This window comes from Lepidochelys olivacea (assembly GCF_965140295.1).
Source record: "Lepidochelys olivacea isolate rLepOli2 genome assembly, chromosome: 4".
NCBI lineage: Eukaryota > Metazoa > Chordata > Testudines > Cheloniidae > Lepidochelys > Lepidochelys olivacea.
This window is the reverse complement of record NC_140414.1, coordinates 26507967-26533958: the sequence shown is the minus strand read 5'-3', so window position 1 is coordinate 26533958 and position 25992 is coordinate 26507967. Positions and strand designations below refer to the sequence as shown.

Here is a 25992-nt window from a genome sequence, read left to right as displayed (position 1 = left end):
TAGTTTCCTCAGTGGGATTTGACTTCCAATTTTTAAAGGATACCTTTTTGCTTCTAACTGCTTCTTTTACTATGTTGTTTAGCTATGGTGGTACTTTTTTGGTCCTCTTACTTTGTTTTTTAATTTGGGGTATATATTTAATTTGCGCCTCTATTATGGTGTTTTTAAAAAGTTTCATGTACAAAAGTTCCATGAAGCTTGAAGGCATTTCACTATTGTGACTGTACCTTTTAATTTTCCTTTAACTAGCTTCCTCATTTTTGTGAAGTTCCCCTTTCTGAAGTTAAATGCTACTGTGCTGGGCTTTGGTATTTTCCCTCCCACAAGGATGTTAAATTTAATTACTTTTTGGTCACTATTACCAAGTGGTTCAGCTATATTCACCTCTTGGACCAGATCCTGTGCTCCACTTAGCACTAATTCCAGAATTCCCTCTCCTCTTGTGGGGTCCAGGAGAAGCTGCTCCAATAAGCAGCCATTAATGGTGTCTAGAAATTTTATCTCAATATCCCATCCTGAGGTGACATGTACCCAGTCAATATGGAGATAGTTGAAATCCCCCCAATATTATTGAGTTTTCTACTTTTATAGCCTCTCTATTCTCCTAGAGCATTTCACAATCACCATCACCATCCTGGTCAGGTGGTTGGTAGTATATTCCTACTGCTATACTCTTGTTATTCAGGCTTGGAAATTCTATCCATAGAGATTCTATGATACAATTTGATTCATTTAATTTTTTTTTTTTTTTTTTTTATACTATATTTGACTCCATGCTTTCTTTCACATCTAGTGCCACTCCCCCATCAACATGATCTACTCTTGTCATTTCTATATATTTTGTTCCCTGGTATTACCATATCCCATTGATTATCATCATTCCACCAAGTTTCTCTGATGCATCAAAATCCTCATTTAATCCTCATTTATCAATATCCTCACTTAATACCAGGCACTCAAATTCATCCATCTTAGTATTTAGACTTCTAGCATTTGTATACAAGTACTCTATAAAATGTGTCATTTTTTAGTTGTCTGCCTTCATGTGATGTAATTGAATGGGACACTTTTTCACTTGACTGTTTCTCTTCAGGTCCTAGCTGTAATCTAGCAACTTCTATCCTCTCATCTTTACTAGGATATAGAGAATCCCTGTTAATAGAGTCTCCTCTGTGGGATGTCTCAATCCTCTGTACGGTCAGCTTTCCCCCAGCTCCTCTACAATCTTCTCAATTTTACATGCCAGCAATCTGGTTCCATTGTGATTTAGGAAGAGCCCATCCTTCCTGTAAAAGTTCCTCCTTTCCCAAAAGGTGCCCCAGTTCCTAATAAACCTAAAACCTCCTCCCTACACCATTGTCTCATTCACACATTGAGACCCTGCAGCTCTCCCTGGCCCTGTGTGTGGAACTGGAAGCATTTCAGAGAATACTACCATGGAGGTCCTGGACTTCAATCTCTTACCTAATAGCCTACATTTGGCATCCAGGATCTCTCTCCTATCCTTCCCTATGTAATTGGTACCTACATGTACCACGATCACCAGTTCCTCCCCAGCACTGCACATAGGACTGTCTAGATGTCTGGAGAGATCCACAACCTTCGTACCCGGCAGGCAATTCTCCATGCAGTTCTCCCGGTCATCACAACCCCAGCTATCTATATTTCTAATGATTAAATCTCCCATCACTATTAGCCATCTCTTCCTAATAACTGAGATTTCTTCCCCCAGAGAGGTATCTTCAGTGCAAGAGGATACCGTGACATCTGGAAGGAGCGTCCCAACTATGGATTCATTTCCCTCTGCACCAGTTTGATGTTCTCAGGGGCTGTCAGACTCGGGGAGGGACCATTCTACACTGTCCTGGAAAGTCTTATTTATGTCCCTCTCTGTCTCCCTTAGCTCCTCCATTTCGGCCACTTTGGTCTCCAGAGCCCACACTTGGTCTGTGAGGACCATGAGCTCCTTGCACTGAATGCACACACATGCCACCTGCCCACAGGCAGGTAATCATATATTTCATGCAATGAACTGGATCGACCCCACTCTACTGTTGGACTTCTGCCTGCATTCTTTTATATTCCTGCAGTTTTTTTGGGTGGGGGGGTGTTTGTTGGCCTAAACCAGAGGTGAGCAAACTATGGCCCGTGGGCCACATCCAGTCTGCAGGATCGTCCTGCCCAGCCCTTGAGCTCCAGGCCAGGGAGGCTAGCCCCCAGCCCCTCCCCCACTGTCCCCTCTCCCCCGCAGCCACCCCATCGCACAGGCAACGCTGCTTGCACCTGCCACCTCCCAGGCTTTCCAATAAGCCAGTCCTGCTGCTGAGCGGCATGGTAAGGAAGCGGGGGGGGGGGGAGGTTGGATAAGGGGCAGGAGATCCGGGGGGCAATCAGGGGACAGGGAGCAGGAGGCAGTTGGATGGGGCGGAGGTTGGGGGGGGCAGTCAGGGGACGGGGAACAGGGGGGTTGGATAGGGGATGGGGTCCTGGGGGGCCTGTCAGGGGGCGGGGATGTGGATAGGGGCCAGGGCAGACGGGGGACAGGGAGCAGGGGGCTTGGATAGGGAGTGGAGTCCGGGGGGGGGCAGTCAGGGGACAAGGAGCAGAGGGGTGGATGGGTCAGGGGTTCTGAGGGGGGAGGGCAGGAAGTGGGAGGGGGTGGATAGTGGGCAGGGGCCAGGCTGTTTGGGGAGGCACCGCCTTCCCTATCCGGCCCTCCATACAGTTTTGCAACCCCGATGGGGCCCTCGGGCCAAAAAGTCTGCCCACCCCTGGCCTAAACTGAGAGAATGTTAAACTGAGAGGGAGAGTAGCCCTGCTCCCTCATTAACAGTTAATGGATCCTAAAGGGCTTAGGCAACAAAGCCTCCTTAAGAAGCTCTCAGCCTTGCCTAGCAGGCCACTAAACTCAGCACACCGGCCCCTCAACAAACCACACTGCATACTTCAGTCAAGCAGCAAGCACACAACAAACAGATATCAAAACTCTGCAAACTAAGAACCAATGAGACTCAGAAACAAAGTCCACTATTAGATAAAGATAGGAGAGACCTCAAGGATGAAGTTTAGCCCTTGTCTATGCTGAGGATTTCAGCTATCAGTGCCAAACCACGGATATAGCTGAACTAGTGCAAACCCCTAGTATTGACAGGGAAAGCCACAAGCAGCTGTGATCTGCATGGGTGCACCTTCCCCTTGCATAGTGCAAATCATCATGGCTTATAACCCACTAGGAGTTGCCCTGATGCAGCTGTATCAGTGGCTAGTCACTGATATATGGAATCAGGGAATATTCCCCAAGAAAGAAAAGACCTGATTAAATCTATGGCTAAGAAAAGGTGAAAATCTATAAAACAGCCTCATGTAACAAACACTTGGTACTGTGTGCAGAATTAAAGCTGCTAGTTAGAAATAATGAATACACATCCAATCAGCATGAGTCCTGAAGTCATACCCCATTCTCCCGGATGCGATTTCTGCATATTCCTGTATCAGACTCATTTAAATTAAAGCAGTGCAAAGCCCTGTGTGGACACTCTTGAATCAGTTTAAAAATGGCTTATGTCAATTTTAATATCATTCAAAATGGGCTTTGCACCAGTTTAACTGCAAGAATTGGAAACAATGCCTTTGGTTAAACCAGTGAAAATTAGTTTGCAGAGTGGGTCTCAGTAACAAACAAAATCTGGAGTGAAAATTTGTTTGAAGTTGTTACGTAGCGCCCTTCCATGACTCAAAGGAAATTAAAATGTTCTGTTGGCTTCCTGGTGAAAAAAGTTTCAAAGGACTGTATAAGGGTACATTAATTCTGAATGGTTAAACACAAAAATAAGAGGAAATATAATGGGCCAGATCCTGGCTCCCATTGCAGCTGCTTTGCAATGACTGGCCAATGGCTTGGCTACGTCAGGCATGGGGGAATCTCCAGATCATGGAGCACCAATGTTTCCTCCTATGCTAACTCCGCTTCCAAGCCCTCAGTGAAGGGGAGATGTGGCCATGGAAAAGGAGGTGTAGCTGGGGCGTGATTGTGCCCAGTCGATCTCTGACTGCCAAAACAACCTTGGAAGTCATGGGCAGCTGGCACAACTTAGAAGAGCCTTGCTGTTCTGAATGGCGTATCGGGGCCAGCCCAATGCCCAGTAGCCACAGGATCGGAGAGGTTGTAGAGCTTTCTAAGCTGTACTGGGGATAGAAGGGCTGGACCCAAGGATTTGGCCCCAATATCTCTAATTTCCTAAATAACAACAAGAAAATATATTGCAGTTTTGGAAAGATGTTATACTTACCGTTGCTTCATTCGAAAGCCAAGGCTGTCCCCAAATCCCTTTCACTTCAGGTACATAGAAGTTGTTTTCCTGTATTTTGAAACCAGCACTGGAATTCACCTGCATTGATACGTACAGTGTTAAAAGGAAATGGCCAGCAGATCCTATGAGCTAGGAACACTTAACCTGAAAAACAGAACTATATTGCAAATGTACCACAGCACTTTTCACAAACGAGCAAAGCAGTGCACAACGGCAGAAGTGCAAAAACAATACAATCAATATAGAACCATACAGCTAAGAATCGTAGCATACTCTGTGCATTAACTGAGAATTCCAGGGCCTCATTTTCTTTTACACCAGAGCTCCTTTACACAACTCTGACAGTGAGCACATATTGCATTTACACTCATTTAAGACCCTTCTTTATTATGAGAATGGGGAGAAGGGGCCTTAGTGTAAATGAGAATCAGGCCCTTTGTATTATGCCCTGTCTTAGAATGACATAATGAACTTGCAGTGTAGATTACCCAAGGGAGAAAATTCTACCAAACGGGGATGAGAGCGACAAAGAAAGGCCTTTTACTTAGAAGTGGCAAATATGGGGAGATGGGGAGGAATCAGAAAAGAAACAGATTCTAATCAGGTCAGTAAATAAAAATAAGCAGAGCTAATTCAAACAAATCCAGGGCTTCCAGCAAAGACAATAGCTTAGGGTCCCCATGATTTAAGGCCCAATAATCCGTGTGTAAGTTTACTCCAGTTCCCTCCAACTTCCCATCTGCCCCCAAATCCTAAGCCAATGCCGGGGCAAATCCAGTGGGGGTGGTCAGAAAGTCATGTGTCCAGAACTGGTGCACGGGCTTGTTGAGAGAGAGTTAAGAAAGTGGTGAATGAAACAGGAAAAGGGGGTGGAATTGTGATGCTGCACGTCCAGGACAGTAATAAAAGGGGAGAGAACCCCTAGCTCTCCAGAGGATTCAACTTATTATGACCTCAGAGCAGCTGATCAGTGTGAAAAAACTTCTGCAGCATTAGAGTGCAACCAGCAAACATCACACTCACATTTCAACCTGCCCCTGGGATGGGGCCCACAAGACATGGGGCAGTCCCCTAATGGAAGAATAAGAGGGAAATAGAGTTCAGACTCACTGATTGCAGACCCCTTTGCAGGTTATTCTTGTGTAGTGGACCAATAGGGCCTGGTAATGGGGCAAAGCAACAATGATCTGACATTACAGTTCCATTCTCTTAGCACTGATGGGACAAAGTGCATACTGCTCTGTAATCAGCAATTGTACCTCAGGTATAAAAGCCACGTATTCGTAAATTAAAGAAATAAATACATGAAAAAATATTCTAATCATATGTGTATTTTCTAACCCACCAGAGTCAACTGCTTTTCTACCTGGTAAAGAATCTGCAGCATTTTCAAAGTCCTATTCAAGTGCGGTTCACAGGTAACTTCTTCAGAGTTTCTGACTTGCATGATGAAATTAAGTAGATTGATTCTGGAAACCCTTTGATACGTGCTCACTAGGTCCTTGAAAAAAGATATTTCTAGATTTGACCACAGGGATTCTGTAAAGAAAACAACTGTTGACATCTCTACCTTAGACAACATACAAATAGTTCTTAGTAAGATCTGTCCTTTGGACAAACAGCAGTTCGTTTTGTTTTCAAATGAACCGAATAAAGCACTGGTATTAAACTAAACTAGTAAATCTCAAACTCATATAATGCTTTTATCTGTAGACTGCTTCAGACAAGTTATCCCTTAGCATGTCTTTCTACATAACCAGCTTGTCAAAACCCTTTTCCATTGTAGAAAATATCTGGGGTGAAATCCTGGCCCCACTGAAGTCAATGGGAGTATTTCCCTCCTCCCTCCCCAGAACGTGCTGAAGAACTCAGGTGATCCAGCTGTACTGCTATCAGACCTTACCAAGAACTTTCAGGTCTTTTTGTTGGAGACTCAGGATGGCTTCTGCTAGCCGATCAAGAAGACGGTTAGACACGTTATCCTGTCCCCGTAAAAGGACAGGAATGATCAGGTAGATCCTGAGAGCTTCAGGTGAGCTGGGAGAGGAAGACAGTGATGACAGCAATTTCTCAACTGCAGAGATCACCTGGCGGATTGAGGGAGAGAGGGGACAAGAGAAATTAAAAAAATGCAGCTGAGTTTTGCCATAATAATTTATTACTTATAGCAGCAAGACCAATATAGAATTCCCATGTTCACGGACCATCTTCTTTCATACGCTGAAGTGGGACTCAGGAGATCTGGGTTCAATTCATGACTCTGCCACAGATTTCCTGTGCGACTTTAGGCAAATCACTTAATCTGTCAGTGCCTCATATTCCCGATCTCTAAAATTAGGATAATAATAATTCTTCCACCCTTGTCCAGATGCCTGCCAATTTAGAGACTGTAAGCTCTTTGAGACAAGCACCATCTCGCACCCTGTGTTTGTACAGTGCCTAGCACAATGCACACCTTCTGCACCACCATTTTGCAGATATTGATCAATTTCACTTTGTCAGTTTCCCTTTCTGTTTCTGTTGCTCTATCAGGGAGAGTTTGAATTAGGAAAACAAGCTTAAAACAAAACACAAAACAAAAATACGATGAAAACATTAGGTCAACCTCAGTCATTATATGGCCTTCATTGCCATAATATCTTGGCAACTCCTAATTTAATACAAAGAAATAACAGCAAACAAAACTCTTTGCTCCACTGGAAGCAACTCTGAGAGGTAGTAGATTTGTTTTTTCCCGTTTATGTTAGGGTCTATAAAGCACTTGAAAAACCCAGACCTACATTTTGTCAGCATCCCTTTGTGGAAAAAAATGCGATGATCCAAAGCTACTGAGTATCAGTGTAACAAGTATCATTTCTACACCACTTCTTACCTCCTGCAAGCCTTTTGGTTTCTTGTTCATCTTCTCATAAAAAAGAAGCACTGCTGACATATCTACGCCTGAGATTTCTTTGGAGGTTCTGAAATGTTTGTCTCTACTGGAAGGGAAGAAAAATCAGGGATGTGAAAGATCTGCTCCTCTGCTGTGTATTTCTGGCTAAACTTTGACGCATTTTAACAATCCCTGGGTATGAAGGGAATGTACATTCTGAGAAATGCTAAACCCTAATTCCAATTAATATAATTATATTCTGCCTACCAAGAAATTGTCACTGCAGCATCAGTTGAATGCTATTCCGTACTTCCTGTTCTAAACTTTCACATAGCGTGGCTGTGTGTTGTTAATCAGCTGCTTGCCATATTCTACCCTAGAAGTGGTTGCATTTCAGCGCTGGGTAAAGTAACATTTGTGAAATGATTTGGAATCTTTCTGGGTACAAGATGCTGTATAAATGTAAGTTCATTAACAACAGTAAATGTTAATATGTGACAAACCTGTCCGATCTTCATTTTGGGTAAAGTGCTTTGCTCATATCCATGTGATAAACCTCTGCTCAGATCCTCTGCCCTCTCTACATATGTAAAATACCCATTTAGTGGGAGATGGGAGCATGAAAGGAGAGCAGAGTTTTGGAGACCAGGAGACAAATTTTCAAACTTGGATGCCTAAGTCTTGGCTCAAGTGTCCATATTAGGCAACAAAGTGATTAGATTTTGAAAGAGTGCTGAGCACCCCTAGTTCCCATTGACCTCAATGGGACCTGGGTTTGCTCAGCACCTTTGAAAATCAGACCACTTATTTAAGTGCCAAAATGTGAATTTAGAAGCTTAATTTTAGGCACTCATTTTTTAAAATCTTGGTCAAGATCTATTATGTGGATCAGAGGAGAATTTTAGCCTTTTCTTGAAAAATATTCTACAGACTTGTATTTTACAAATCCAGATCATCCTATCAATCTCTACATTCTTTGTAATGGAGCTAATTTCTGACCAATTTATACATAGTGGATGTACTATTTTGTTTTCAAATTAGTGCACTCTACCTTTTGTCCAAGAAACTTCCATTGACACAAGCCACAGATGAAAAGATCAGATGAATATTCCTGTTAATTTAAAAGAACAACAAAAAACAACCCAGAATTAATCATTCCAACAAAAAAAGCAGCAAGAGCTATTCAGTCTGAACAAACAGCAAAGATGTGCACAAATTGGTTTGTGATTTAAAGAGGCCAGTTGTTCTAAATGCCACTTTCCTTAGATCACTGGTTCTCAACTCTGGTCCACCGCTTGCTCAGGGAAAGCCCCTAGCGTGCCGGGCTGGTTTGTTTACCTGCTGCGTCCTCAGGTTCGGCCAATCACGGCTCCCACTGGCTGCGGTTCGCCACTCTGGGCCAATGGGGGCTGCAGAAAGTGGTGTGGGCTGAGGGACGTGCTGGCCACCCTTCCCGAAGCCCCCATTGGCCAGGGGGAGCCGCGATCGGCCAAACCTGCAGACGCGGCAGGTAAACAAACTGGCCTGACGCGCCAGGAGCTTTCCCTGAACAAGTGGTGGGCCACAGTTGAGAACCACTGCCTTAGATTGAAAATACTTGGAAAATCACTGAGCTCCAAATTAGCCATGTGGGGATAGACTTTCAAAAGAGCCAGTTTTTGAAGTACTCAGCATGTGTAATTGGGGCCAGATTTCCCGAAAGAAAGTCAGCTCCCTTTCAGGCACCTCAAAAAGGCGAGATTTTCAGAAGTGTTCAGCATTCCAATGTACCAAGTTATGAAAATCGGCCCACTTCTTTCTGTGCCTAAAAGAGAGCTGAGCATTTCTGAAAATTGGACACCAATTGTGAATGCTGAGTCTTTCTGAAAATTCCAGCCATGCTGCTCAATGGACTTTCATCGGGCTCTTTTGTTTTAAGGCCACCACTCTTTGGGGTTCAGTCTCCCCCTGGATGTGTGCTTTTTAACTCCCAATAACACTAGTGGCAATGATATATTTGCAATAAGAGGAGGACACGCTCCTAAAGCTGGCCGGTGTGTCTCAACCTCTGTACTTGTGAAATCATAGAATCATAGAAGTTTAGGGTTGGAAGGGACCTCAGGAGGTCATCTAGTCCAACCCCCTGCTCAAAGCAGGACCAAGACCAACTAAATCATCTCAGCCAGGGCTTTCTCAAGCAGGACCTTAAAAACCTCTAAGGATGGAGATGTCCACTTCCATCTCTTCACAAGAAAATAGTGACCAAGGGCCAAACACGAGGGCCCTTACTTCACTAATGTGAGTTTTGCCTGAGCAAAGACGAAGTAAAGCACGCTGGACTGAGTCTCAAAACAGCAAACAAGCAAATATCCAATTCTGCATCTCTGCCATACTCCTTTTAATTGCACTCCCTGCAAGATTTTTTGAAAGGGAAGAACTGTACCAAGAAAATACAGTGTTTTGAAGGTTTAGAGTTTACAGTATTAATGGAAAAACCCACCAGGGATCTGACTTACTTCTTTATATTCTCCCTCTGTTTAGGATCCGAATTAGAAATCCATTTATCCACCTCTTTGTCTTCCACTATGGCAGTTCCGTTCAAAGTAATATATGGATTCTGTATAAAAGGGGCAAGAATGTTAATGAGGTTAGAAGCCCAGTAGATGAGACTCTGGTTTGCGAGGATCACAGCCTTCTGTGGGCCAAACTGGGAGTGAACAAATGGGCTTCCAATCAGTAGACCAGGGGTGGGCAAACTACGGCCTGTGGGCCAGATCCGGCCCCTCAGGGCTTTGGATCCAGCCTGCAGCACGGCCACTGCTCCACTCCGGGAAGTGGCCAGCACCACGTCCCTGCAGCCCCTGCGGGAGTGGGGGCAGAGAGCTCCGCGCACTGCTCTTGCCTGTGGGTACCTCCCCCGAAGCTCCCATTGGCCAGGCATGGGGAACTGCGGCCAATGGGAGCTTTGGGGAAGGCACCCATAGGCAAGGGTAGCGTGCACAGTTCTATGCTCCCCCTCCTGCAGGGGCCGCAGGGACATAGCGCTGGCCGCTTCCCAGAGTGGTGCGGGGCTGGGGCTGGGGCCGGGGCAGGCAGGGAGCCTGCCCTGGCCCCGGTGCATGCCGCTTCCACCCCGGAGCCACTCCAGGTAAGAGGTGCCGGGCCAGAGCCCAAACCCCTCCTGCACCCCAACTCCCTGCATCCCAGCCCCCTGCCTACACCCCAGCGCCCTCCTGCACCCCAACCCCTTTCCCTGAGCCCCTTCCTGAACACCACACCCTCTCCCACACCCTGCACTCCCTCCTGCACCCCAACGCCCTGCTCCAGCCCTACACTCATGGCCCTGCAAGCAATTTCCCCACCCAGATGTGGCCCTTCGGCCAAAATGTTTTCCCACCCCTGCAGTAGACAATACCACAAGCATAAAATACAGAAATGATGTCATGAGAGAGAAAGAGAGATTTGCTTTTCTAACACAATTTGGTCTCAGTGAAGAGATGGAGGGAGGTGTGGAGAGTGCTGTGATTTTGGAAGAAAAACCTATTATGGGGCTAGATGGCAAATCCAAATTCATATGTGGCTCAACAGCAGCAAAGCAGAAGCCTTGGCCAGGAACTACATTGTTAAAAACATGTCAGATACTTCACATACCTTTTTCTTCAAGCAAAGCACAATGCTTTGGTTTCCTCCTGCAATAATTTTAATCATCTTTTTGGAGGTACTGTTTCCTGTGAAGGGATAAAGAAGAAAAGGATGAGCCAAAGAACAATCCCTTATCTTTTGAAAGTTCAGTGCATGGACAAGGCATATAAAAACAAACCTTAAAAACCTCATCAAAAGCTCCCAGCCCCAGAAGTGATTCTATATAACATTTATTTATCATGATGAAGCAGTAAATGTATATCTATGATGGGATCAGCAAGCAGCATGGGGACACTGGAAGAGGGTGGCTGGCCAATCTAAAAGCAGCATGCAAGTTCCTGCATCTTCTGGTGGGCAGGAAGAAGCCTGCTGTGGAGAAGCCCCCGCTGAAGGGAGCTGTGTTTGTTTCTAGTTCATGGAAGGTCTTGGTTCCGGATCTGCAAAACGGAGACAGAGCTCCTTCCACAGATGAGTGGGATTCTAGTGGTTATCAAACCTAAAGAGACCCAAGGAAAGTCACAGTCTCCTAAATACAAAACCCAGAGGAACCCCATTTCTGAGAAGGGTAAAGGCTGTCCACTGCAGGTTAACCTGAGTCACCTTAAGGTTATAATAAGCCCATAAAGAGGGAGTCTGTTTCGGTAGTTGATTACTGTACAGTTTTTGTGGTGCTATCTAGCTAGTGTTCCTCGTTATTTTCCATATTTTCCTTTGTTACTCGTACTTACTTTGTTGTTAGAAAAGTGTGATATAATGGTTTCCAACTGTAACTTTGTAATATGGTACTTTTTTCATAAGGGAATATAAAAAAGGAAGAAGAAGCTAATTTTGATCTGCCCTCAATCTCACTGCATGTTTAACCAATATATGAGAGAGATCTGGATACATCCCAGATGCTCTGAGCAGCTACAAACCCAGGAGCATGGAGGACAACCCTGAAAAACTATTGTTATAGTCCTCTTCAGAACTGCCTAGTTATGGCCAGGGTCTGCTGTTGAGAAGACCATGCTGTCCTATTCATTAAAATTGAGTTTGGCACCAGAGTTGATGGCTCTTCACTAGCTTGGTTTCCACATCTCTAACGTTACTAGACTCAGTCAATGCCTCATGGACAAGACTAATTGAAGAGGTTTAAATCTGAGTTTCAGAATAAGGTGTGAAGTAATTTAAAATGACTTAATTTTTTTAAAAAAAATCCAACAAATGAGAATGCACAGCCCATCTAGCTGACCAGCAGTAGGTACAATGAAGTAAGTAGCTATTAAGCAACCCTTTAAGGCATGATGTTCTTTCTACAATTGCACTGGATCAGAGAAGAGGCAACTGAGACAATTAAATAGATTGAACAGCACAGCAGTAAGAGTAGCCTGCAGTACATTGCCTGAAGAGGAGAAAGGTACAGAGATACCAGAATCCACAGTTGACCCTTAACATCTATGCCATGGCTGCTCAGTAACACCCCCTGCTGGCTCCCTGTGGTGTAGCCAGCACTCCCTGCCATAGTTTCCTTCCCAAAGGTTGTCTCTGTGGCTTTCCAGACACCTGGCTGTGATGGAGATGTGACTTAACCATCTGGCCAAGTGACAAACAAACTTAACTTGTTCCCGGGTAGCAAAAGTTCAAACTAAAAACTCCCAAAGAAGCAAAAGGGCTTCTGCCCTTCAGGGCTGCCCTTCAGCAACGCCCTCCTGGCCCCATTCCCAGCCCCTTTCTGGGCTAACTTTGGAGAATATAGCTGCCTCTGGGATAGAGCACTCGGCCCCTAGGCTTGCTCCCCTGGAGTACCATTTCCCCCCAAACCTCAGTTCAGGGCCTTCCTCAGGAGCCAACTCCCTGTGGTTCCAACTCAGACTGATCTCACACAGCCCCTTTAAAAGGACCAGGTGTTCACAAATCTATCACTTGACCTCTCCTTAGTCCTGCCCCCTCAGGGTGGGAAGCAGCTAATTATGGTGGCACAGGTGTGTCTGGCCCCCATCTCCCTTTAGAGGGGACAGTTACCCTGTGACAGCTTATTTAGGGTGCAGGCTGAGAGGTAAAGAAGATACCAGGGCAACTGTTGCTTCAGGCTAAGAAACCCTGCAGGACTGTTTTCCCTCAGAGTCTTCTAGTACATTAGTCATCAGGGAAACCACTCATTTATTCAGGCTAGGGAGAAAGATGGTAAGTTTTGCCTTTGGAAGTGAGTGTGATTCTCATGAGTTTGCCCAATTTGAAGGCGAAGATAGCAGTTAGTGACTTTGTCCTGGCAGGAGGTTCCCCACACAGATATCTACTTAGTTCTTCTCAAGTGTTTGTAAGGTCAATTGTCTCAATTGCCTTCAGGCTGTCCAATGTTTAGGGACAAATCTTCTTGTTCCCAGCCCTCTTCACCCATGCTCTTGTCACGCCCCTCGTTAAACAAAATGTGTTTTTCATTTTAAAAAACAAACTCCTACCTAGTTTGGATCTAAAATAACAAAGTACAGCTCAAAAAGATCTACTGTGCAAATTACCTGGGTTGAGTTTTCCACCATTCACCCAATCTGAAGGTAATTCAACAGGCAGTGGTATCAACTGATTAGATGTGTCACCATTGCCCAGCTGTCCTTCTGCTCCACAACCAAATGAATAGACTTTTCCCAAGGAGGGGACATAGACAAGCGTGTGCCACCTGTTCAGAAAAGGAAAATGGACCACATAAGAGTGCCGTTGAGCTAGTTAGGATAATACAGATAGGCACATTTTCAGAGCAGTACATGGGGATGCTTCCCATTAAAGTTACTAAGAACCATGCTACAGAAGACCTCCAGTCAAATTTGTAGGGCGCTCCTTACAATAAGCATGCAGAACTGAAAGAACAAAGTATGCATCTTTAGTTAAAGGAGCACTGTTACACTGATTCCAGATAGCTCTTTATTTTCTAATTTTGAACCAGTGAGAATTACAAACAATAAAGTGTTCTGCGTTGATATTTTTCCATTTGGCAAGCATAAATATTTTCCGTGGTTTTAGATCTGATCCAAAGCCAACAGGAGTCAACAGGAGATTTTCTGTTGATATCAATGGACATTGTATCAGGCTGTTAATATAATAAATATATTATATTAATATAATATAATATATTTCATAGTTTAATTTCAATATAATTTCATAGTTTCCATCATTCACAGTTATATTGTAAGGAACCACCATTTTCCCATGTTGTACAGGGATTGACTGGAAATTTTGGTAGATTTCGTCCCTGTTAGGTAACTTGATGGTCTTTTTCTGTTTGACACATGTATATATTCTTCATCACCCGGTGAGAGCAGCCAGGGATTATGGGTACAGTACAATTTTTAAATCTGCTCACTCCATTGGAGCGGGACTTTGTCCTCATGAAGCTCAATGCAGGGCAGGGTCTGTGTGTGGAAAAGTTAATAAATAAAATGTGTGTCTGGTCAATATTCTATCAGCTGTGAGCTGCTAAAATAAGGGGATCTGAAAAAAGTAATTTAGAGATTTTCTTTTCCATCCTCCAGTGCTTCCCAAAAGCTCCGCAAAGTAATCTCTTTGTCATTATAAAGCTTCAAAGGCATTGCCATTTCCTACCTTCCGCATGCTATCTGAGACACCCTTGCTCCAAAGAGCTCAGCCACAATACGAGGTATCAACTCATTCTGGGTGGAGTTGTGACCAAGTTGCCCATAATCTCCAGCTCCAAAGGTACACACCAGCCCATCCTTGGAGAAGGACAAACACTCATAAGGGTCATGTAATCTCAAAATAGCACACACTATTAAAAAATGGTAATTGCCAACTATGGGCCAGATCCCGCGAATGCTTACACAACTTCACTCACATGGATAGTCCTGTTGATTATCCATATAAGACATTAGAGAGACAAGGTGGGTGAGGTAATATCTTCTGTTGGACCAGCTTCTGCTGGCAAAAGAGACAAGCTTTTGAGCAGTTGGTCCAACAGAAGATGTTACCTCACCCACCTTGTCTCTCTAATATCCTGGGACCAACTATACTACATACATGTAAGAACATGCTATAGACCATAGATCAGGGAATGGGTGATGCAAATACAAATGGAATAATGCTAATGTAAGGCCTGATCCTGCATTACCTATACATGTGAGTAACTTTACTCCTGAGAATAGTCCTATTGCTTAAGGGCTTTATTCATGTGAGTAAACCTAGTAAATAAGTTGTTGTTGTTCTCAGTCAGTGAGGACACTATAAAAACCATCAAAAAGTAATAATGTTTGGTCTTCATTGACAGTTTAACTGCGTGTTGTTAACATTGCCTTGAGACATCCAGTCCCCATGTACTTGGGTTCAAAGTTTCAGCTTCTGCCAGACACTACTGGAATGTCCCTTCGGTTCTTTGATAACCCACGGCTGAATGAGAACAACAACTCATTTAATGTTCTGCAGGAATTTAAGTAGACTATGGTCCTACAAAAAAACTCAAGTTAGCAAGTGCCAGGGGCCAGCTTCACATTCCCATAAATGTAAATATTGCCCATACAGGGAATCAACACTCTAGCAGTTAGTGTATCATCTTTGTTGGACTAAACTTCCCTTGCGCTCTGTGAAGTGAATGAATTCAAATTCAACCAAACCTGTGAGAGAACGGCAGTGTGCTCTCCACCACATGAGATATACATAGTCTTCTTATGTTCTAGGGCTCTAATGTATGAAGGGTAATATTTGTCTGAAAAGAAAAAACACAGTGTCGATTGACAACTTTGGTAAGTCTAAAGCAAATACAGGTCTAGAAAAATACTTATAGCCATCCTTGGAATGACTTCTTAAAAAAAAGCCTTTCCCCTGTATATAGAACTTGCTTACAAGGCTTATTCACCTTCCGTTACAATGCATAATGCTTCATAATACCCTGGCAAGTTTGTTTATTTGGTTGTTTTACATATTTATGTAGTTAGAGCTAGGAATAAAACTTGAGCCAATATTCAAACCTGAGGGCCTTAAATTAGGTTCTTAAATCCATATTTATGCACCTAGATAAGTAGCCTGATTTTCAAAGATGCTGAGCACCTGCAGTTCCCATTGACTTTTGTGGGATTTGTGGGTGTTCAGTACCTCTGGAAATCAGGCCATATATATTTAGCTATGAATTTATGATCCTAGTTTAAAAATCGACCAACATTTCCACATCTGGATATCTAATTTTCCCTCACCTTGTACATATAAAATCTATGGAACAGAAAATTGAAGGAGGGAGGTAAGTATAAGAACATGTACTTCCTTGCTGCAAACTACCGGCAGAGCATAATGCGATCAGGGAGAGAACTCAGAGGCCTGAGCATTTTATGAGCCCATGCTATCTGGGAGGGAGTGTAAAATGATTGATTAGTCCTCTGGAAGTAAAACACCAGACTCCCTTGTGCCAACTGGTTTTTCCATGGGCAGTAGCTGATCAGGGCAAACTAGTAAGTGGAACACCAATCTATCTGCATTTGCTGTTCCCAGAGACATTGTCAGATATCATTGCTCTGATGGTCGTTGACATCCTTAATAGTTTCTGTGTCTGTGTCAAGCTCCTCTGTTAGGAAAATATCCTCCCCACCTAATTTTTATGCTGCTCTGTGTCTTTCCTTACTTTCTGTGTCTCCAAGTCCCAGCTGCCCAAAATCGTTCTTCCCCCATGAGTAAACGGCTCCAGAGAGAGACAGGGCAAGGCTGTGAGTTCCTCCTGCAGCAATCTGAGCCAGTGGGATGCCTCTGAGTTCCTGCACCAGTTGTGGTTTGTGGGTAAAGTCAATCTGGTTCCCCACTCCAAGCTGACCGTGCGAGTTCTGTCCCCAGGTAAAAAGCTCACCACCTTAACACAAGAAAGAGAAAAAAAAACACATGACAGTTTCAAACATACAGGTTTCCACCTAATGGGCCCTCATACTTTCACACCAGGGACCCAAAGATTGAGCCTAACTTCTTTATATATGATTTGAGACCCAGTTAAGACTCAGTAATGGCAGAGACCCTGGATGCCTCAGCACTGGCTTTCAGAGGCCCATAGCGAGGTTAGCCTTGGGAGCAGCTGGAGGAGGTGGTCCCAAACCCAGCCTTCTCTACCTTTGCTCCATAGTGTTTTATCAGTGCATGATTACATTACATCATCACATTATCAAATGATGTCATCACATGCTGATAAAGGTGTCAGGCTGTAAAAAAGCAGTGTTGCCAAAATGGGGACAATAAATCAGTTCAGGACTCGCTGGATCTGGTTCTGATTTGTGAAAATCAAGAGAGTGCCCTAAAGTTGTGATGGGTCGTAACCCTCCCTGCCAATCCGCAATTCATAGACCTTTCATCCATAGATCTCAAAGCATTTTATTGCCCCCATTTTATATATGTGGAAAGAGAGAGAGTAAAGTTCAGTAACTTGTCCAAGGGCACACAGTGACTCACTGGCAGAGTCAGGAATAAACCAAGGATCTCTTTACTCCTAGCCCTATGCTTAGTCTACTTAATGTAGCTGCCCTCTGCTATCTACTAAGGATCCAATCCTGTAATCCCTGCTCTGGAATAGCTTCATCAAAGACATAATGAGTAGCTTTCTTAAACAATTTTAATGGAAAAGTGGCACTTCTATACATTCAGTATTTTAAAAAGTGAAAAACCTGAATGAATAATTTTGACATTTATAGAAATAAATAAATGATTCACACAATTTTAATATGAAGAATGAATTATGGCTCAGAGTAGGAGCTTTTTTTTTTATTTCCAGGAACAAGTGACAGAAAGAAATGTGATAGGAAGCAGTATGACAATAGCCCCATTCTCTTTTATCTAATGTTAAATTAACACATTCTGTCATTTGGAGAAAACGAGTATGCGCATTCAGAGAAGAGCACGATTTGAGATATACAGGTTAACAAATTCATGTAAATATAGTGAGAGTTATATCTGTCCTAGGTATTTACATGGTCCCATAACCACTGGACCACTCTTCCTTTCCGGCCCTTGTGAAAAGAGTTTCCTATCCAGTATTTACCTTTTCATAATAATGCCATTAACTAATTGTGATACTTAAAATTTTAGCTCTTGAGGAGAGGGTTGCAATACTCCGATTTAATAATTTAGAGAAAACTCTAAACAAGGAGAATACCTTTAGACAGTGCCATGGAATGATGGTCCCCACATGCGATTTGGGCAATGTATTTGTCTCTTAATTCTTTCAGCAGTCTGGAAAAAAAAAAAACCACCACATGAAGTGCTGTGAATCTAACATAAATTATATAGCTCCATTGGGTTCAGCTGAGCTGATCTTGATTGAGACCAGCGTAAACTAGAGTAGGATCAGGCCTTATATTTACATATTGTTTAAAGTCTGACTGGGGCAAGGTTACAGAACACAACATCACAAAGGTGATGGCAGTGTACTTATGCGCTTCCTGTAGGTCAGTGGGGGAGTCAATTTATACAGTGCAGTCAGATGCTCCATGGTCACTTTGGGCCCCACCCTCACCACACTGAGAAGTACCTCTACTCCACAAGTAGTCCCACTGAGACCAGCGGGGCTCATGGAATAAGGTACTGCTTGATGCTAAGGGAATCTGGTGCTCAGATAGTCCATTTAGTCCAGTGCTATTAACAATCCTCAATTGTCTATTTGTTGCTGAGTTAAAAAAAAAACAAAGTAGGCTCCAAACCTGACTCTGCTCCATTCCCCTCCTTTACAATGGGAGCACCTCTCAGTCCATTGCTGTAGGATGCATTTTTCCTGTCATCATTAGGAGAAACAGGCAGGCACTCACATGCTGCTTGTAAGTACTGCTATCCTCAGACACGTTCAATGCACGACAAGCCTTGTTCCAGCACAGTTGGTCTTTCAGGGCATTGACCATGCTTTCTGTATACACAAAGCTACGCCCTAACTTACCTTTTAGACCCATCTTTTCTTTGGTTGAAAAAAAAAACAAACCAACTCTTTCTTCCCTACGCAAAGGGGAAACATCTCTCCAAAATACCCCCCTATTTCAGTCTCTGCCACTGTGCACCATTGGCCTACTACAACCATTCCCTACTTCCCTTCCCAGTGGCTGGGGCAACAGTGATGGATGCGTTCCTTCTCTTGCCCTGTTATTATTTCAGGACCTCCCTCATCTTTCCTCCTCTGACGACCATTTCATCCTTCTTATCTCTCTCCCTGCTCTCTCTAGCTGGCTGTCAGTTACACTTGGCCCCACATTTCCTGCCCTGACTTTGATGCTAAGCTGTCCCCTCTCCTCTCAATCAATCATTTACCCTTATTTTGGGCCACTTCAGCCCAGATCTTTCTCCGCTTAAGTTCATTATTTGACCCACAGCTCTGGACCAACTTCCCCCCTTTTTTGGTCACTCTCTGAACTTGTTTCAGAGTAGCAGCCCTGTTTGTCTGTATTCGCAAAAAGAAAAGGAGTACTTGTTGCACCTTAGAGACTAACAAATTTATTTGAGCATAAGCTTTCGTGAGCTACAGCTTGGTCTCGCTCTCTAACCACCATCATCATCATCCACTGAGACATTTCCCACCTTATCTTTGACTTATCAGCTGTGGCTGAAATGCTCCGCTCAAAAAGTTTTCCTTCTGAGGTGAGAATGAGCATATATGCTGCTCCACAGTCCAAGGAATGCCCCCTCATGTTCGGTCCTAAAGTCACGTATTCTGCAGAGTAAATCAAGACAGAAACCCACAATCATTTTGAGACATTGAACATATTAAAAGCTACTCAGCAACTTCACTCTCTGTTAACGCATCACAGAATGAGTTTCTGCTCCTCAGCACAAAGCTTTGCACATATGCATGTACTGGTATGTGGCCTCTCTCAGGCACACAATTCTCTCCTAGGTGGCCTGCAGAGCACCCAGATGACCTGGATATAGTAGCATCGCCGTAACAAGGACGAGGCGAGTGAGGCACTTGCCTCGGGCGCGCAAAGCTGAGGGGCACAGAAAACTCCCCGGCAGGCCAGTCACCGCCACCGTCTTCAGCGGCATTTTGGCGGCGAGGGTCCTTCGAATCGGGCCCCACACTTCGTAATGCCGCCGACATGGACGCAGTCTTATATTCTTGCCTCGGGCGCAAGAATAGCTAGTTACGGCTCTGGTGTGGGCCACAGGTTTCAGGAATGGTCAAACCTTACTCCTCCCCCCTCCACGTGGTGGTGTTTGTACACCCACTGTCCGAGCCTCCACAACTTCCCATAGAGAAAGAAACACTTGCAGAGCTCAGTTCTGTGGCTTATGGAACCCACGCAGGACCACTTCGCTTCCAGTCTCCCAAATGCAGTGGAATGTGGCTTGACTAATAATAAATTATGATCGGATTTTCAGAGGTGCTGAGCACCCAGATCTCCTTCAGCAAGAGCTGTGAGTGCTCAGTTCTTCTGAAAGTCAGCCCAGCGGATTATTACAAATGAAGGAGAGTTTTAAACCACTCTAAGTTGCTTGCCACTATTTTTTCTGGCTGTTTGTCTTTATTGCACATCCCTGGGTCTAGACAATGGAAAACAAACTAGTCAGTTTCACTGTTGTATTTTGTCTGTCTGGATCTCATGCCTGCTGGGGTTCACCGTCCTGGAGGGAAAGGGTTACATCCATAAATTAAAACCTGTATTAGTGCAACAGCAAAAGAAATCATCAAAGCATTTCTGGTCAGCTTAGATTTTGTAACTCTTCTTCTTCTTCAACAGTATCAAAAAGGGAGGCAAAAATTAGCCACCGTCCCTTTAAATTAGATTTTTCTACCCTATAGGTCCCCTTCTCACAGACTCTATTCCATTACCAAAGTAGAAGTGTCCCACTAAAGCCCTTGAACTTCATTCTTATTAGACTTGGACTCCTGCACACAGGAGTTTGTGTTTGTTTGTTCTTTTCCTTCCAAAGAAATCTGCTCAGAAGGGTGAAAAGGGGAATATGATTACGCTGGGACCTAACCAAGTCAATAGTTTTTATCTAAAATTGGGCTTTAGTGCAGAAGCTTTAACATTCACAGTATATAACAGAATCTCAGATACCAGTAAGTGCGCATCAGATCTTTACACCATTTTACTAATCTGTGCCTTCATTTGCCTTATCACGTAGACGTTACTATGCCATAAGTTATGGTCCTCTCATTCAAATTTATCTTAAACTAAATCAACATGAAACCAGTGATTAGGGCTTACATTTACATGCCCAAGGCACTCAGATCACTGAAAAGTCAAGGAGAGTCAAGTATCTATAATAACAACAAAATTCCCATTTTTTGGCCTCCTGCACTTCACCCAACATTGCCTGGCAGCTGCAGGCAGCCTGACAAGCCCCTGAGTAATGTTCCGCACAGCCTCTGGAATGGAAACCGAAACTGGTCCTTGGCACCACAGAGAAAGGAAACTGCTCTAGTGAGAAGAGAAGAGAAGGGAAGAAATAAGAGTGGCAGCAGGGACCTGGGAATTGGACTTCTGAACAGCAAGAGTAGGCAAATCACAAACCACTTGGAGTTTCCTGTGAAAAATCAACCTAAGTCCTAAATTACCTTGGTCTCCTGTGATAAGTTTAATGTAAAGAGAAAGAATATAAACATATTAATGCACTGTAAAATCAATGTATTACAGAATCACAGCAGGGGCACCTTCCATTTCTATCACACATTTAAGTCTAAAGGGGTTAGATCTGGGTACAGGACAACAAAAAAGAAAATGTCTTATATTGGTCCAGATTCTAAGCTGCTGGAAAGCAGCGCAGCTCCCTGACATCTCTGGAGCTATGGCAGTTTACACCAGATCAAAACCTGGTCCTTGAGTTTGAAAAACAAATACTCACCCGGTTTTCTGTGTTCACCCTCTTTGTCAAAAATGAGAATGCTCCCATTTCTCTCCACGACAGCTAGGGAGCTCTCTTTGCAGTTTATCTGGCTGATTTCTTGGGGGTGCTTCTTGAAGAAGTTGGGGTGGCAGTTTGATTTTGGGACCAACAACAACGCTGAGGATGTTGCTCCTGCTGGTTGAGGAGGTGGTGACAATAAACTCATTTGGCTGCTGGTTTGTTGCCTGCCTGTCGGGCTGTCCCTTGGCATTTTGTTAGATATGCTCTTATTCTCCAGCTGTATTCAGCACGCCAGAGAAAGCCAGCCAAGACACGCTGTACTGTGCAAACAGCTCCGGATGTAGCCAAAAAAACAGCTGATAAACACAAAATCCACTGGGATCCACGTTGGAAAGGATACGCCTGTCTCTCAGCTTTTGCTTGTGGCAGTAACTGGAGAGAGGCAAGGGTTTTTACTCTTTAAAGAGTTGCCAAAGGAAAACAGAACCAGGCAGCCTGCGGATTGTTTAGCCCATAAAAGATCCCTGCATGACCGAAGCTCTTGCCCGATGCCACCGTGAGCGCGATCGCGAGTGGGGAGAAGGGCAGAGGCTACAGGTTTAAATCCCCACGAATGGCTCCGCCCCTCTGCCTGCGGTGAGAGGGAGAGACTCAGGGGAGGTGTGGCCTTTGCAGGAAATCGAAAGTCGGCTCCCTCCCCAAGCCCGCTCCCTCGCGCAGGGAGGAGGGGCGCTTGAGCTTGCACGTCCCCGACAAAGGCAGCAAGGTGTCAGGCAATTAAAAGAGAAAAATGTCGAGCCACCTCCTTTGCCTTGCAGGAAACCCTTGAGGCAGAGTTTCTTTAGCCGGGTGACTGAGCGGATGCAATTCACGGTCTCCAGCAGAGACAACAAATCTAGGGCGGCAACGACTCAGTGACCGGCGTTGTGTCAGACAACGCAGCCCTTTCGGAGCACCCTGGGGAGGAGGGGTTTGGGGGCCAAAAACAGAGAACGGGGTGCTCTCATATCTCGTGCCAGATATTATCGCACCTGGCAGAGGAACTGGAGATGTTTAGCTCCTCCCAGATTTCTTTTACCCCCGGTACATCCCATAAAGTTGTAGTAGAGGAGTCAGTATTTGTATTTTCTTTTAACCAGTTGGTAATGGAGGTTTAATCATGGAAAGAAATGTAGGGTCTCGAAGCAGATGTGTGTTTAACTTCCATCTCGAGGGTCCTGTAGCACTATAACCAAGAGCTAGGTGAAAGGAAAATTGGCGGGTGATCAGAGATGATAATATTACTGATTTACACCTTTACAAGATAGCACCTGAGGGATCAGAGAAAAAATCTAATCTGGAATAGGAGGCATGAACCATAGAGAAATGTGTATTTATGCTTTGTAGGATGCTTCAATCTCCAAACATCCATTTGTCCACTATCCTTCAGCAGGGGTAATGGATAGTTTGCAAAGGCCTGAGATTTTTGCTTAGAGATTTGTCTACAATATCAACCAAGACATCATTCCAATCTGCTCCTGGTACCACTCGGACATCAGTTCTGTTGGAAATAATGTCTGTTTTTTCTGCAATAAAGGGTGCATTCTCACCCCTAGGATTACATACACTCCCCCAAATTAATCTTTTAGCATTGAAAATGCCTTCAATTATTATGTATCTGCCTTCTGGAGCCACTCATGACAGAAAGAAAAGGAGTACTTGTGGCACCTTAGAGACTAACCAATTTATTTGAGCATAAGCTTTTCGTGAGCTACAGCTCACTTCATCGGATTCATGACAGAATACATTGAAAAATGAGGTTCTTGTGGATTAATATCACTACTTTCCTTCATCTGGAGTTGAAAAAGGAGTGATATTCATGTTCCCCCTCAGTTTTTTAATTCTGTCTGCATCTTTATTCCTTAAACGGGTCTCCTGAAGAAAAGTGTCTCAAAGTTTTGCTTCTCCTGGGGAGTTCATTATACCACTGTGCATTCCAGGAACAAAACTTTAAAAAGAGCTCGTGAAAAATCAGTGACTGTTCAGCTGCTAGTTGATGCCCAATAGATTGACAGCCTCCAAGTACCTCTCCATAAAAACAAAACAAAAACATCCCATACTACCCTCCATCCCTGTAACAGTCCAGATTTCCGATATGGGCATGTCCAGATTCTAGGCAGTGTATGCCTGTACCGACCCTCCCTTCCCCCATACACAATACAAATTAAGAATCCCCCAGAAATATACCTGTATTTACCAAAATACCTACATGTGCCAAGATCACGCTGGTAGCGAGATCTAGGCTTGATTCCCGTTGTATTTGCCAAGCATCCAATGGGATATTGAAGTATTTCACAGAGTCTGTCAACTTCATTATGAAGATCACAGTCTATCTGAGGCTGTATTTAATATCTGACCCCCTAAGAGCTCATTTGATGCCATTAAATGCTGCTGTCTTAGTTAAATTTGCAGAGAAGTCTGGACACAAAGAAAATTTAAAATCCCTATACCCTAGTCCCTTTTTGCCTAGCAGCAGACATCAACTTAGTCATTAAATCTTAGCAATTTAAAGAGTTATTATTGTTCTCTCTCCTTCTGGCCCCTATCACTTGATGGGCACTTTCAATCTCCACTAACTCAGAGAGCATGGTCTGGAGAAAACTAATCATGTTTTTCCTTCCAGCCCTTCAGAGATGCCCAGTAACCACAAATTATTCCTGCATGATTGGTTTTCAAGATCTTCTTGTTTCTCCTCAAGACTGGTTAGTCTGTGCCTTAAGGAAGCATTCTCTGTTCTAACTTCCTCCAGTTCTATGGCAGTTTTTCATAGTTCATTATCTAAATAGGTGAAACAAGCTTTGACTTCTCCTGGATCTTTAGAGAGCTCATGTATATCTTGAGATAAAGGATCAAATATGGTAGTTTGAAAGTTCTTCAGAGCTGCCGAGTTGTGTGAAAGAGGCGGCTTCATTTCCTCAGCCTTCTTTCTTTGGAGACAGGCTTGGGTTATTTGGTGTTTCTATTTTTCCCAGCAGGATCCATAAAAACACAACAAAAAGGGTCCCCCTTGTTTAATTAGTACATTTCTGACAGAAAGTTATTGTGTAGGTATCCATGAGCCCTTAATTGACAAGGATTAGCATGCGGGGATTTAGGAGACCTGGAGTCGGGCAGCCATCTTCTCTACAGGTCAAGTGAACCCCCCCCCCCCCCCAAGATGAACATTCTCATGGATGAAAACTTACTCCACTGACACACCTGTTCTCTACCCCGAGCCAACTTCTGAAGGATGGCAGAGACTTGACTTAGAAAATACAGCCTCTGGGCCAGAGCAGAACACACAAACGGATGCTGTTTTTGAGTTGTTTCTCTATCACTGTTCAGAAACAAGACCAGGCCAGAGAACAAGGTTGGGGGGAAGAAGTGTGTGCGTGTGTGTGTATGCATGTGCACGTGTGTGTGCATGATATAACTCTGAGAGGTTTCTCTCATCCATCTGAATTTGCATTTCTTCCCACCTCCACCTGTCAGTCCTGGAGTTGCAGTTTATGAAGGATGCATTCTCCCACTGATTCTCAGCCTCAGTCGAGTGAAGAGCAATTTTTAACAGTTGTCTCTCACCCATCAGAAAATGCCACCCTTCTGCAAACAAAGAGAATGTTGTGTTGACTATTAAACTTTAAGAGTACAAGCAACACAAGTAGTAATGCCTGTAGTTAAGGTTTGCTTAACACTATAATGATATAACTTCCAGTTTTCAGAAGATAAACTTTAACCTTTAGGGCTGAAATTTTCCATGCTTTGTGCCTACCTCAGGTGAAACTTTTTTGGAAAGTCTGATCAAAAACAGTTCATCCACTTGTAGGAATGAGGTCAATGAACAATATGTGAATATTGAGTTTTCCTGCTTTTTCTTTTAAACAGTTTTTAGCCCTCAGGGTAGGGAGCAGTTAACAGACGTAGAAGAGGTGATGTTGTGCCTTTTCATAAAGTGAAAATGTATCTATTTCACTTAATTATACATCATAGAACACGGCCATTTGTGTATCCGCAATAGGAGTTTGTCCATTATTTCTAGAAGTTCAAGATCTAGTCAAACTGCACATTTTTTACTAAGCCTCCTGCATCATTTCTAAGTGACTATGTGAGTGGAAATAAACGGGGGGTACTCATGTGATTAAAGTTAGGCAGGTGCTTAAATATCTTGCTGAGTCTGGGACCAAGCAGGAAGCGTGACTACTTCCACTCTCCTGTATATTCTTTTCCATTCCTAATCCCTTTATTTTCCTGAGATGTCCATCATACATAAAATAGTGTCAGGTCATTCAATCCCTTTTTTCGCTAGAGTAATATCAACAGGACCAGATGATTGACTTCTTTACTAATAAAGACAATGTGAAGAATGAAGGAAATAAAAGCGGGTTACAA

The 25992-nt window shown here is 43.8% G+C and overlaps 1 protein-coding gene across 1 annotated transcript in view; it reads right to left on the bottom strand.

Annotated features, from left to right (window-relative positions):
* The window catches only part of LOC311520018 (E3 ISG15--protein ligase HERC5-like), a 46345-nt gene extending 24203 nt beyond the window's left edge, over positions 1-22142 (bottom strand). The window contains exons 1-14 of the mRNA XM_084627191.1: positions 21583-22142; positions 19312-19444; positions 17906-17982; positions 16397-16618; positions 15399-15490; positions 14377-14507; positions 13299-13456; positions 10813-10889; positions 9678-9778; positions 8234-8293; positions 7183-7288; positions 6214-6397; positions 5677-5849; positions 4290-4388 (exon numbers count right to left, since the gene is read on the bottom strand). Of these exons, the coding sequence (XP_084483317.1) occupies positions 4290-4388; positions 5677-5849; positions 6214-6397; positions 7183-7288; positions 8234-8293; positions 9678-9778; positions 10813-10889; positions 13299-13456; positions 14377-14507; positions 15399-15490; positions 16397-16618; positions 17906-17982; positions 19312-19444; positions 21583-21835 (1866 nt within the window). The 5' untranslated portion in view covers positions 21836-22142. The remainder of the gene's footprint in view (positions 1-4289; positions 4389-5676; positions 5850-6213; positions 6398-7182; positions 7289-8233; positions 8294-9677; positions 9779-10812; positions 10890-13298; positions 13457-14376; positions 14508-15398; positions 15491-16396; positions 16619-17905; positions 17983-19311; positions 19445-21582) is intronic.
* Between the last annotated feature and the right edge of the window lie 3850 nt (positions 22143-25992).